This window comes from Staurois parvus, unplaced genomic scaffold (assembly GCF_062004578.1).
Source record: "Staurois parvus isolate SC_StPar_1 unplaced genomic scaffold, SC_StPar_1.0 ptg000131l, whole genome shotgun sequence".
In the NCBI taxonomy this organism is placed as follows: Eukaryota; Metazoa; Chordata; class Amphibia; order Anura; family Ranidae; genus Staurois; species Staurois parvus.
Genome location: NW_028317927.1, coordinates 5189434 through 5203201, shown reverse-complemented (window position 1 = coordinate 5203201; position 13768 = coordinate 5189434). Strand labels below are relative to the sequence as shown.

The 13768-nt window shown below is 39.4% G+C and overlaps 1 protein-coding gene across 4 annotated transcripts in view; it reads left to right on the top strand.

Annotated features, from left to right (window-relative positions):
• DOCK10 (dedicator of cytokinesis 10) overlaps positions 1-13768 on the top strand; it is a 385846-nt gene that overhangs the window by 171548 nt on the left and 200530 nt on the right. For all 4 annotated transcript variants that reach the window (XM_089672577.1, XM_089672576.1, XM_089672575.1 and 1 more), the window contains exon 2: positions 2867-2986. In XM_089672577.1, the coding sequence (XP_089528703.1) occupies positions 2867-2986 (120 nt within the window). The remainder of the gene's footprint in view (positions 1-2866; positions 2987-13768) is intronic.

The window sequence follows — 13768 nt, the reverse complement described above, 5'->3', positions numbered from 1 at the left end:
ATCAGACAGTGGGAAGGCTGGATTATGGAGATGAGTAAGGGTGCAGAGTCTGTAGAAGACAAGATCAAGGGTGTGTCCAGTAACTTGTACTGAGCTTTGTATGTTTTGAGACAGACTAAAATAGTAATGGCGAGACCTTCTGTGGTTTGATTTCTGGGTTTTTATTATACAACCCAGACCCAGTAAAAATAAGTTTGAGTTTAGCCAGAGCTCTATTTTCTAAATCCTGGAAAAATGCACTTTACTAGTTTTTGACAACCTGCCAGATCATTAGTACTTTCAAAGTACTATATGTATGGATGGATTACAAATTTATTTGCTAAAATGTGGCTAAAATAGTATCAGGTTCATAAGTTTCCTCCCACACTCCAAAGGCATGCTGGTAGGTTAATTGATTCCTGTCCAAATTGGCCCTAGTATGTATGAATGTAAGTTAGGGACCTTAGATATTACACTCCTTGAGGGTTAGGGACTGATGTGAATGTACAATATATACGGTATGTAAACCGCTGCATAAATTGACAGCAAAAATTACCTTGAGCTGTCATTACACTAGAGCTATAACTGTCACATTGTTATAGCAAGAATGGGCAAAATGACAAAAAACTATATAGAGTACAATACTTATGATTAGAGATGAGCGAATCGAACTTGGCGAAGTGGAATTCGTTTCGAATATTAGGAAAAATTCGATTCGCACCGAATCCGAATTTTAGCAAACTTCGGATGCACGAATCGAATTTTCCCCCGATCAGCCGGCAAAAAGTGTCACTGCAGAGAGCTCCGCTATTTCTGACAGTTCTCTGACAGTTCCTTCACATTTACAGCGGTTGAAACATTGTATCTATTTGTTTCCATTTAGGATACAGATGTTTTTATTCGGAAATAAATAGATACAATGTTTCAACCGCTGTAAATGTGAAGGAACTGTCAGAGAACTGTCAGAAATAGCGGAGCTCTCTGCAGATACACTTTTTGCTGTACTGGAATTCTTCTTCTTTTCATTCTTCTTCTTCTTTTCATTCTTCTTCTTCTTCTTCTTCTTCTTTTCATTCTTCTTCTTCTTCTTTTCATTCTTCTTCTTCTTCTTTTCATTCTTCTTTTCATTCTTCTTCTGCTTCTTTTCATTCTTCTTCTTTTCATTCTTCTTTTCATTCTTCTTCTACTTCTTTTCATTCTTCTTCTTCTTCTTTTCATTCTTCTTTTCATTCTTCTCATTCTTCTTTTCATTCTTCTTTTCATTCTTCTTCTTTTCATTCTTCTTCTTATTCTTTTCATTCTTCTTTTCATTCTTCTTCTCATTCTTCTTTTCATTCTTCTTCTTCTTCTTTTCATTCTTCTTCTTCTTTTCATTCTTCTCATTCTTCTTTTCATTCTTCTTCTCATTCTTCTTCTCATTCTTCTTTTCATTCTTCTTCTTCTTCTTTTCATTCTTCTTCTTTTCATTCTTCTTCTTCTTCTTTTCATTCTTCTTCTTCTTCTTTTCATTCTTATTCTTCTTCTTTTCATTCTTCTTCTTCTTCTTCTTTTCATTCTTCTTTTCATTCTTCTTCTTCTTCTTTTCATTCTTCTTCTTCTTCTTTTCATTCTTTTTCTTCTTCTTTTCATTCTCCTTCTCATTCTTCTTTTCATTCTTCTTTTCATTCTTCTTCTCATTCTTCTTTTCATTCTTCTTCTTCTTCTTTTCATTCTTCTTCTTCTTTTCATTCTTCTTTTCATTCTTCTCATTCTTCTTTTCATTCTTCTTTTCATTCTTCTTCTCATTCTTCTTCTCATTCTTCTTCTTCTTCTTTTCATTCTTCTTCTTTTCATTCTTCTTTTCATTCTTCTTCTTTTCATTCTTCTTCTTTTCATTCTTCTTTTCATTCTTCTTCTTCTTCTTCTTCTTCGTCGTGCCCCGTGACTGCCCAAATGAGTGAAGTGTGCGGTGATTCTAAGATCGACGGCACTCATCTGCATGTCATACTGACTGACAGTATTATTTCTCTTCCCCAGCAGACTCCAAGGGCATTTAAATTAAAGGTACAGTGTTCTGCACTAATATAAAGGCTCTCTGAAGCCTAGAAACCCTTTTAATAAGTTAAATTCGCAGCGAATAAATTCGCATCGAATCGAATTTCTCCCGCAAATTCGGCGAATCAGCCGAATCGAATTTTTGAATAATTCGCTCATCTCTACTTATGATATAAAAATGAACAGATATTTCACACAAAAATATCTTTAACAAAACAAGTACCTAACTGTAGGTATGATAATATTCAAAAATAAACAGGGTTCTTAAATTATTTATTTTTTAATATTATAGTGCTAATGATTAGGCAAAGTTTTTTTTGTGTGAAATGCATTTTTTTATATCATAGGTAGTTTTTTGCATTTTTTTCAGTTCAAACTATTTTTTGAGAACAGTGGATACTTACCTTGTGACATAAAGAAGTTTTTTTTTCTTGATTTATGACATAAAAGGGTAATATCTGTTTAAAAGTTTGTAACTGCTGTTTATGTTCCCTTGTTCTTTTGAGCACTGCATCTGGTGCAGGAAGGCAGGAGAAACCACCCCAAAGGAGACGCAAACAGCAATAAATCTTTGACAGAGGTTCTAACCCTAACCACTATATTAAAAAGTGTTGACTAGAGTTCCATTTGTATTTTGGACAATTGTAACACAGCTTTAGTTTCCCTGTGTACACAGCAGGTAAGCTGCACATGTGACTCATAGAACGCTGTATGTTGCTCATGATACCATTCTTCACAAGTTAGGGCTAAAAATTAAAACACGTCTAAATAAGATTTTATTTATTTTTCATACATTTATTATTCAATAATTTAAATTCTTACTTAATGTTGCATATTTTTTGTTTTTTTCCAGCATGAAAAACCTAAACTCTTAGAGCCATTGGATTACGAATCTGCTATAACAGAATTGGAAAATACATATTCCAATGACCCACTGAAAGATCTGGTATTATTTCCTGAAGATGACTTTTCAGTAAGTGCACTTATTTTGCGTTTCATTGATGATTTCAATGGTTTGTTGCCAGTGCAGACAGAAAAAGTTTTCTCTTTAGGCTTGGTGATAAAGTTTGTAAAGCTATGTAGAAACTGTAATCAGTACAAACCTTTGAGGGTGATTTGAGGGCTCATTTTTTATCATGTAGCTCAAAGCATCTATATTTGCTGCAAATGTCCAGCAATGGGATTGATTTACTAAAGGAAAATTGACTTTTAATTTAGCATATTGATTTTTCTCTTTGCAAGGAAAATATCTCTAAACGTAGTGAATGAAGTTCGCTAAGCTTTACTATACTCCATCATTCAACAATGCAAGCAAAAATACTGTTTTTTATTTTCTGTGTTCATTAATTACCGGTAGTATTCTTTGCAAAGTGATTTTTCTCCGCATTTACTAAGCTAAGTGAAAATTCTCTTGCACCGTGAATTTCACTTTCAAAAGTACAGATGCTGTACTCAGATAGTAAATCAATGCCAATGTGTAGGATATGTTTTTTTCATTGACTGTACTATATTGGGTGTATGAAGTGGACAATTGAAGAAAGAACACTTTTTAGATTTTAAAAAAAAACTTTTATGTATATAGCTTTAGTGATGACATTATCAAATTCACTGTAATTCTGAGTTGCAGTTGATATGCAGAGGTATTCATTCTGAGTTGCATTTTTCCTCCTTCAGTACAGGCCACACGTCTCTTGGTTCCATCTCTTGGTTGCAAATTAGATTGAAAACATCTCCTTTCATAGCTACTTGTCACTGTTCAGCTTATACATAGTATGAAATTCTTCGATTATATAAGATTACACACTAAGCTGGTTCATGAAAAACATGGTGTTGAGGTACTGTATAAGTGATAGACCTTTCGTGCTGGTCATAGGTACATACTATATATATATATATATATATATATATATATATATATATATATATATATAAGAAGTACAGCACTAAAATTACTCGGTAAATAGCTTAGGTGGAACAATCAAGTGCAGCATAAATATATATAACCTAACGTAAGTAAATATAGCAAATTTGAAGTCCGTGAATAGTAGTGACAATCCGTGCACTACAGTGCAAAAATCAATAATAAATATTTCATTCCACAATTCCATTCATATAGTGTCCTTAACGTTAGTAAAGTGCAATACTTTCAGCGTGCAGGATGTGAAAGTGCGATCAGTCCTAAATTAGGGGAAATCCACCACCTTGGACGGATGTACACTCACCGGAAGGAATATGGTATCAAGCATGTATGTCACATCTGGAGGTGAAAAACAGCAGCCAGGGGGTTAATCAAATTGCTCCATCCCGGGCTATAATGGAAGAAGGGACCTTTGTCCTGTGGAAAGTAGCTCAAATCCCAGATTAAATTAATGTTTGTGTTTTTTCATTCATTTAAGCAGTGCATATTAAAATGATGGTCTGTTTAAAATAGAATATATATTGTAATTCCTTTATTTTTTTGCTTTTTGACACGGACAACTCTAATCATTTTTAGACAAGTAAAATTATGACTTACAAAAAATGTCACATGGTATAAAGAAAGGTAGTGATTATGTGCTAAAATAGAAGGATAAAAATGTTGGCTAGTGCCATTGGATGTAAATGTCTTCTTTCCATAATGGAACATATGCATAGTGGCAAAAGTACCATTCAATGGACTGATCCTAAATTAACTGCTAAGTGCATAACCATATTTGTTAACATTTCGAACTGAGCATGCCTGGCCATGATACAATATAAATCCATAGTACAGCCACTGTATAGTCAGTATAGGTACACTCTAGGCAAAATTAGGCATCTAAACAGCATACAGAAGATATAACCTATTTGTCCTGGTCTTGAGTTTTAATCCAAGAAATCTCTTTTCTTTAACTGCCGTGTGTGTTATCTTGTGTTTGGGGCACAACAATTCCTGATCTCTGAGGGTCAAGTGTTCCTGGCCTGGGCAAAATGAAAACTTATTCAGTACATCTCTGCAATTCAGGCAATTCAGTAAGCTCCTAACATCCTGTGTAAGCTGACAGTAGAGTGTCTCTGTTGCACTGAAATCACATGCAATGCTGTGTTGTCAGCCCTGCCCAGTTTTCCTCTGTTGGACTACAGGCCATCTTTATGTTACAGAGATGATCAGAAGTGGAGGAGTTCTGAAGTTCAGCAGAAAAGAACTGGTCAGGGCTGCCAGCAGTGATTGGAATTTCAGTGCAGCAGGGGAGAACCCAGGCAGGGAGGCAGCATTGTTAGCTTAGTATTGGAAGGATTTCTGGCAGGATTAACAGTTACTTCCCTGTATTTGCAGTATTTTTAAAGAGGCATAGCATAAGGAAATGCACATGTGTTAGAATTTTACAGATTTGTTTTGCCAAATATTGTGTAAAGGGCTTATCTTAAAAACTTAATTGGGTTGTGCTATGGGGCGGTATGTGCAACTACAGGCTGATGATGAAAAAATTGCATATACAGATACAGTGAAGGAAATAAGTATTTGATCCTCTGCTGATTTTGAATGTTTGCCCACTCACAAAGAAATGATAAGTCTAAAAATTTAATGGCAGGTGTATTGTAACACTGAGAGACAGAATAGTAACAAACAATTCAAAAGAAATGCATGTCTAACAAATTATGCACTGATTTGCATGTTCATGAGGGAAATAAGTATTTGATCCCCTATCATTCAGGAGGATTTCTGGCTACCAGGTGTCTTTCATACAGGTAACAAGCTGAGATTAGAAGCAGTCTCTTAAAGGGAGTGCTGGTAATCTAGTTTTGTTACCTGTATAAAAGACACCTGTTCACAGGAGCAATCAAACAATCAGATTCCAAACTCTCCACCATGGCAAAGACCAAAGAGCTGTCCAAGGATGTCAGGGACAAGATTGTAGACCTACATAAGGCTGAACTGGGCTACCAAACTATCACCAAGCAGCTTAGTGAGAAGGTGACAACAGTTGGTGCAATCATTCGCAAATGGAAGAAACACAAAGCAACTGTCAGTCTCCCTAGGTTTGGTGCACCATGCAAGATCTCAGCTTGTGGATTGTCAACGGTCATGAGAACAGTGAGGAATCATCCCAGAACTACACGTGAGGATCTTGTCAATGATCTCCAGGCAACTGGGACCACAGTCACCAAGAAAACAATTGGTAACACACTACGCCGATATGAATTGAAATCCTGCAGTGCCTGCAAGGTCCCTCTGCTCAAGAAAGCACATGTCCAGGCCCATCTGAAGTTTGCCACTGAACATCTGAATCATGCAGAAGAGGACTGGTTGAAAGTGCTGTGGTCAGATGAGACCAAAATCAAGCTCTTTGGCATCAACTCAACGAGAACCGTCTTCCCTCAGCTAGGGCACTGAAAATGGGTCGTGGATGGGTGTTCCAGCATGACAATGACCCAAAACACACAGCCAAGACAACAAAGGAGTGGCTCAAGAGGAAGCACATTATGGTCCTGGAGTGGCCTAGGTCTCCAGACCTTAATCCGATTGAAAATCTGTGGAGGGAGCTAAAAGTTTGAGTTGCCAAACGTCAGCTACCAAACCTTAATGACTTGGAGAGGATCTGTCAAGAGGAGTGGGCCAAAATCCCTCCTGAGATGTGTGCAAACCTGGTGGCCAACTACAGGAAATGTCTGACCTCTGTGATCGCCTTGCCAACAAGGGATTTGCCACCAAGTACTAAGTCATGTTTTGTGAAGGGGATCAAATAATTGTTTCCCTCATGAACATGCAAATCAGTGCATAATTTGTTAAACATGCATTTCTGTTGAATTTTTTGTTACTATTCTGTCTCTCAGTGTTACAATACACCTACCATTCGATTTTTAGACTGATCATTTCTTTGTGAGTGGGCAAACATTCAAAATCAGCAGGGATCAAGTACTTATTTCCTTCACTGTATGTACATGTACCAACTGCATATAAAGTTGACAGTTATAAAACTTAGGCATTGAATATATGGCTCTGTGTTAGGTGACATTTTTTGGCAAAAGGTAGCATTACATCATTTTTATTCGGCTGCATTACAGGAAGGCAGCTTTTAGACAATTCCGCTCCATACTGTAGAAACTTTATTTTAAATATCTTCTACTCTAATATACTTCTGATACAGTTACCATTTCTAATTAGAAACTTGTACTTATTAGAAGGCTATGCAAGCTTCCAGCTTAGAACAGGTCAGGGCTTGAAAAAGCAGGTAACCCTCTCTGTCGCTATTTTCACCTAGAACTATGTTCCGGTATTAGGCCTAATCTGTCCCCATATCAACGCTTACATGATATGCAGATGGCTGAAGTAAGCTTTGGACATTGTGTTAGGCTGAGAAATAAGAGCTGGCAGAGAACTGATGCAGCTGCTGATGGTGGAAGAATCTAATGTTTGAAAAGGCACGTGTTATTTAAAAGAGCTTTCAGTTTGTGTTTAAAATGCATTAAAAGGTACAGAATTGGAAAAGAAAAATGTAAACACTACATGATTTGCAGGTTTGAAAGTGACAACATGTTTCACGTTGAAAGCGGAAGTGATGTAACATTCATTTGCTTCTGCTGTGTGATGAGACACCTAACTAACAGGTGGGAAGCCTCACTTTTGTCATTCACTGCGTGCGCTACTAGTAATATGGAGTTATGTCAGACCTTAGTGAGCTTCAAAGAGTGCAGATTGTTGGTGCTGCTTAGCTGGTGCCTCTGTGCAGTGGTGTATTTAGATTTAGTGCTGCCCCCTCTAAAAATTGCCACCCTAGGCAAACGCCTTGTTTGCCTTGCGGTAGATATGCCCCTGCCTGTGTGACTGAAGTTGCAAATTTATTTGCTGTGTTGTGAGGTACAGTGTCAAAGGATATGACGGCATATACATTTTCTGGGAAAATGTTGTCTGATAAACATAAGCGCAGTCGACATGTTCAATGACTGAAAGAGACAAAAGGACATTGCACAGGATGCGACCCGGAATAAGAAGACAATTGCTGCAAAAGTGACTGCAGAGCTCAGTCTCAGTCTTTACTTTCACACCTGCAAATCAAGTAGTGTTTCCATTTTTTTTTGTCTAACCCCTGTATATTATAGCAAACTATATGTACTGTATGTGTCTAGCTGATGAGTTTGTAGATTTTCATATACTTGTGCAGAAATAATATTCTGTTATTAAGGAAGGTAGCAAAGGATAGCATTATGCCTCTTGGCATCAACAAACACAACCTTTGCAGAGAAAGACACAAACTAAATATTTTAAGGTCCTCCAACACCAGAATGAGGAGATACACCACATGTGGGCAAATGTGCAGGACCTTAGCTCACAAGGATGTAGTGTAATCTTCAACTTCTCATAGTTTCTGGATAAGACCCCAAGTTATGAAGTTATTTCAAGTACATTTTGTAACTGTGTGAAATTATCATGCTCAGCTAGCACATTCCATTACTTTTGATACTGAAGTTTGTTTAAAAATGTAGTTTCCCTTTGAGCTGCATTGAATCCCTGTGGAATGACTTACGGGGCAATTTATAACGGAGAATGGATATCACTATATGCTATTCAAGACAAAGTCAATCCACGCCATTGCTAGCAGTTTATGGTCCATTCATAAAATAAATGCAGCAGTGTAGTGCCTTGGCCTGTCAATTAGTTATCTCTGCTTAAAACAGCAGATTGAATCTGATGATTGGAGAGGTTGGTCAAACAACTTTACCAAATCACGACAGGTCTCCACACCCATTAGTTTAGGCAGTGTGCTAAGCACATTTGTAAAGCACACCAATGTTTTATAAAGGTGCTGTTTGTTTTTTAAAGAAGTGGTATGGCTGGGGTAAGGATATACTACTGCTTCATAAATAGAGCACTTAGTCTACTACTGCTAAACCCCAGACATTGAAAGTGAGCAAAGCACATCATAATCTAGTGTGTACTAATGTGAATCCATAGCACCGAGCAGGGGCGGACTGACCATTTGGAAACTCAGGCACTGCCCGAGGGCCTGGGGTCAGTAGGGGGCCCATGAGATGCCCCTGGTACCTTTTTCATAGGCTTTTTTGAGTTTGGGCAAGGACACAGGGGCCTCATGATCCCTTATTGCCGGGGGCCCCATGAGTTGTCAGTCTGCCCCTGGTACCGAGTGAGGTTCCTATTCTGATCTCTGGTCCCTCTGCTATCTGCATGAGTCACTGATAAAACTATAAGCCGACACCCCAGTCCCTCCCTTCCTGGCACACAGAAGGTGACCCATAACTTTGGCTCCGTGCTTTTGTCTGTGAGCCTATTAGGGGTGGGTGTCCCTTCCCTCCAGTCAGCTATCACATTTCATGGAGCTCTGTGCTTTAGCTCTGCAATGTGTTTGACATCCAATCCCCGCCCCTGCTGTGTGCTGCTGTGAAAAACCTCTTGATCTGTGTGTTTTAGAATGATCTACAGGGGAAAAGGCTTTTGATAAATAGGTACAACCTATGTAGAGGTATTTGTTTCATCTCTGTGTATCACCTGAGGCTAGTCACTTCATTGGGTATATGTAAGGGATGCACATATAGATAGGAAAGTAACTGAGTATTCAGGAATTCATGATGACATACAATTTCAGGTAAATAAAACAATCTTAAAGGAGATCTTTAGCCACCGCATACATGTTTATTTTATAATATCAACATTATAACAATACAAACAATAGTTATATTTGATAATCATACATAAACTTACTGGAAAATTCTCCTATCATGATGTGAGTTCTTCCAGTCTGCTGGCCATCTTTTCCCACACCTGTATTCACTGCACGCTTTTCAGCTTCACCTCTGCTATTTGCTTTCAATTTCCGAAGACTACATATCCCATGGTACCTTGCTGCCTGCAAGTAGTTATTCCTGCACTGGCTATGCCTTCTGAAACTCTTCCTCTCAGCACCTCTGAAGTTCAGAATGCAGGCACTGTGAAATGTGTGACACAGCAGCGCCTACCCACAGGGCATAGTGAATATGTGTCACAGAATTTCAGGAAGTAAATGTGTGGGGATCTTCACAAAGTGAGTTTAAAAACCACCAAACAAGGAGCGCCTAAGTCCTGCAACAACTTGGGGATGAATACTCCACTCTGAAAGTCCAAGGAACGCCAGGCAATATGGATAAAATGTCACAACTTTATTATAAAAAAAAGTCATATAAGCAGCCACATACCATAATAACGAATTCATAAGATGCGTTCATAAGACTCACAAGCCCTCTGGGTGGAAGATGCCAAAGCCCGGTGAGACACGGTGGAAGAATTGACTAGGAAGATGAACTGCGGTGACACCAGCCGCTGGGGACACCAAACTGCAGCCCGCCCAGGCTGGAAGTGATGTCAGCAAAGGGCCAGAAGTGATGCAGGATGAGGGCGGAAGTAGGTCTAGGAGGATGCCGTAGTAGGGACACCAGTAGATGGTGTGCTACCGCTGTGAGCAGGGCTGGAATCACCTGGAGCTGGGGCCAATCTTGGAATCGATTAGCGATGGTAGATAGTAGGGATGTGAAGCAATGAGACAAAGTAGAACACAAGCCGATGGAGTCAGATGACTATATGTCTTGGCCCTTTACCAGGTCACGTGACTCACATCATCTAAAGGGACTAAATATAAGGGTGAGCTGAGAATTGAACCAACCCCCAGACAGTGAACCCCATACTGCCTGGTTAGTCTCAAGAGCCAGGAATTAAACCAACCCTCGGACAGTTAACCCCATATTGCCTGGTTAGTATTAAAAATTGTAATAGTTACACAGATTAAAAATAAAAAATAAATACATTGATAAATTAATAAATTATTTTATAATAAAGTTGTGACATTTTATGCATATTGCCTGGCGTTCCTTGGACTTTCAGAGTGCAGTATTCACCCCCAAGTTGTTGCAGGACTAGCGCTCCTTGTTTTGTGGTTTTTGAACTCTCTACACTGGTCAGTTGAGTAAGTGAGCAGCCGAACTTCTTACCTTTCCACACACCATTCTGTTGTGGCACCCGTCAAGTTCCCCTCTCCATGTGTACAAAGTGAGTTTACAAACCTCAAGATTGTTCACTGTAATAGGAATAGTCTAGAAATAATTGAAACACAATGTGTAAATGAATATAGCATTTACATTTTGACCATAGATACGCTTTAAAGTTATAATAAAGACAGCATTTTTTTTCTTTTTAAATAACACACGTGTTATACTTACCTGCTCTGTGCAATAGTTTTGCACAGAGCAGCCCCAGTCATCCTCTTCTCGGGTTCGCCACCAATGATTCTGGCTTCTCCTCTTTTTGGTATGCCACCATAGGAAGCTACGTCCTATTGCGGGACACCTGTGTGCTTGATCCTGAACCACCTCTCTGTGTCTATAAGACACACACAGCAGGGCTTGGGCCCACCCCCTGCTCCTTCTTCGCTGGCTGTGATTGACATCCAGTGGCTCTCACTGTTGTGACTGAGCCAATGAGGAGTCAATGTGCTGGGAGAGCTGCTGCTCTCGTGTACATCACTGGATCGAGATCAGGCTCAGGTAAGTATTAGAGGGGACTTAAAAACATTCAGCCTTTGCGACCACTTTAATAAAGTATGGATGGTAGGATTCACTGTGGAGCTTATATGATTTGGGCAGTGGAGGAATATACAGGAGAAACACTGTTGTGTCTATACCTCTCACCCAAAGGGTGTAACACACTAAGCAACTCTTAAACATAAAAGTTCAGGGTGTGGCGAAATACCACATGTATCTAAGTAGCTCATAGCTCTCTTCACTAAACCACATGCATACCATGCAAATCTAGTTTTTAGCTAAAGATTTTAAAGAAATACCAAAACAAATTCACTGGTCTCTTTCCTGTGATTGATATTGATTGATATTAAAGCCAAGGGTAGCTTTTGCTCAGCTAATACCAGGAGAGCAGAACACCAAAGGCAGAGGTGTTAAACAGCTGCCCTCTAGCTGTTGCTGAACTACAAATGAGGTCCTGCAAGGCTGACAGTTACAAGCATGACTCCTAAAGGCAAATTCATGATGGGATGTGAATTTCCTTAACAGCTAGAGGGCTATAGTTTGACCCCAGTAACCTAAGGGGGCTGGAACTATGAGCTGTCAGTGTGAAATGAGTTCAGGTAATGTGAAAGCTACCTAAAATATCAGCATGTGAAACCTCTCCATTGTGCTCAGTCCACTGCCTGTGTTTGTGCCATGGGCCCTGTTTATCCTCCAGACCAAGAGAAAGACATTTTAGCACCTCAGGGTGAAGCAATGGATGGCTCAGTAGTAATCTAAAATTATCTACCATTAACTGCCATGTCACAGTTAGCCCTGTTGAACTACCACATTAGGAATTGTATTGACTAGGTTGCTAAAACAACCCAAAGGTTCTTAAAGTCAACACTGCTCTGCCATATTAGAACCGTGTGGAGTTCAGAGGGCAGTCTGCCTGAGTTGAGATAGCTGGTGCTAAGTAATGGCCTTTGGAAAACTGAGAGGCCTACTTTAATGATTCATATACCTCTGCACAGGTGGGATGGTGACACCACTACCTCTGTTAAGGATAAGGTATATACTAGTGTCAAATATGGAGCAGCTCTCTGCTTTCTATCTGCATGTTCCCTGTCAGCAGTGGTGTATTTAGATTTTGTGCTGCCCTAGACAACACAAAAAAAATCTTCCTCCTTCCCCCTCCTGTGGGGAGAGCCTGACATTGACCAACGACACCCCTGCCCCCACCCGAGAGAGCCTTCCACTACCCCCACCCAGCGATAGAGAGAAAGAAACTCAACTTCACAGCTCCAGACATCCCCAGGAATGAGAGTCAGACTCTACATACACCATCAAGCAGCCCTCAGCCTCTCTCGGATTCCACCCAGTTCCCATGGCGCGTGTGTCCCTTCTTCCATCCCTTCTTCCCAGTGGAGTTGCTACCGCCCTGAAAAATGCCGCCCTAGGCAAGTGCCTTGTTTGATTTGTGGTACATACGCCCCTGCCTATCAGCACATGTAATATACAGTATACATATTTTCTGGCACATGGAAAACTTGCAAACTCTATGTACTGTATTTCAGTGGAAGAAGGCTGCAGTGATATTTGTGGAAGTTGATGTCGAAGTCTGATGTTTAGCTTTTAAAAAGAAACATCTAAGAATGGCCTGTACATCATTTATTATGAATGCTCACTAAAAGGTATCATCAACTACTTTCTTTAGGAAAACATGCATTGACTACTCACTAGAAACATCTATTAGCAACACACTATCAAAGCTCCAGAGAGCTGTGATAAAGGTATGAGTCTCTTACAGATGCTTCACTTTGATTTTGGCGGGCTATAGGATTTAGAATGAGGAAGGAAGCAGATGAATCAGTATCCTGGCGTCATTTTTCCACAGACCACAGTTTGCCTGTTAGATCTGTGTTATAATTTTTGGGGCTTCCTCTTGTATTATTTATGTGCATACAACACTGAGAGCATTAGAGACTACTGGGTAAGTACAAATTTAAAGAGGGCTTTAGTTTACATGTAATGTAATCCAGGCGACCATCGGTGCACAAATAGGAAAGAAACTGATGTTACAGCAATTAACTTACAGTATTTTAAAGGTCCCTACCCTCCCATGTTAAAATGCTAACTGAAAGTGTTAAATAAAAAAATATCAAAGGGAAAATGTGAAAAAACCTTTCACCTGGCTACTGACAGACTTGCCTAGGTGAGGGAATCTAATATTTGGCTTATGGATCTTTCCTGCTACGGATTGCTGATGTCACTGGGCCTTCTTGTGGGATGCTGGCAAAGCTGAGGA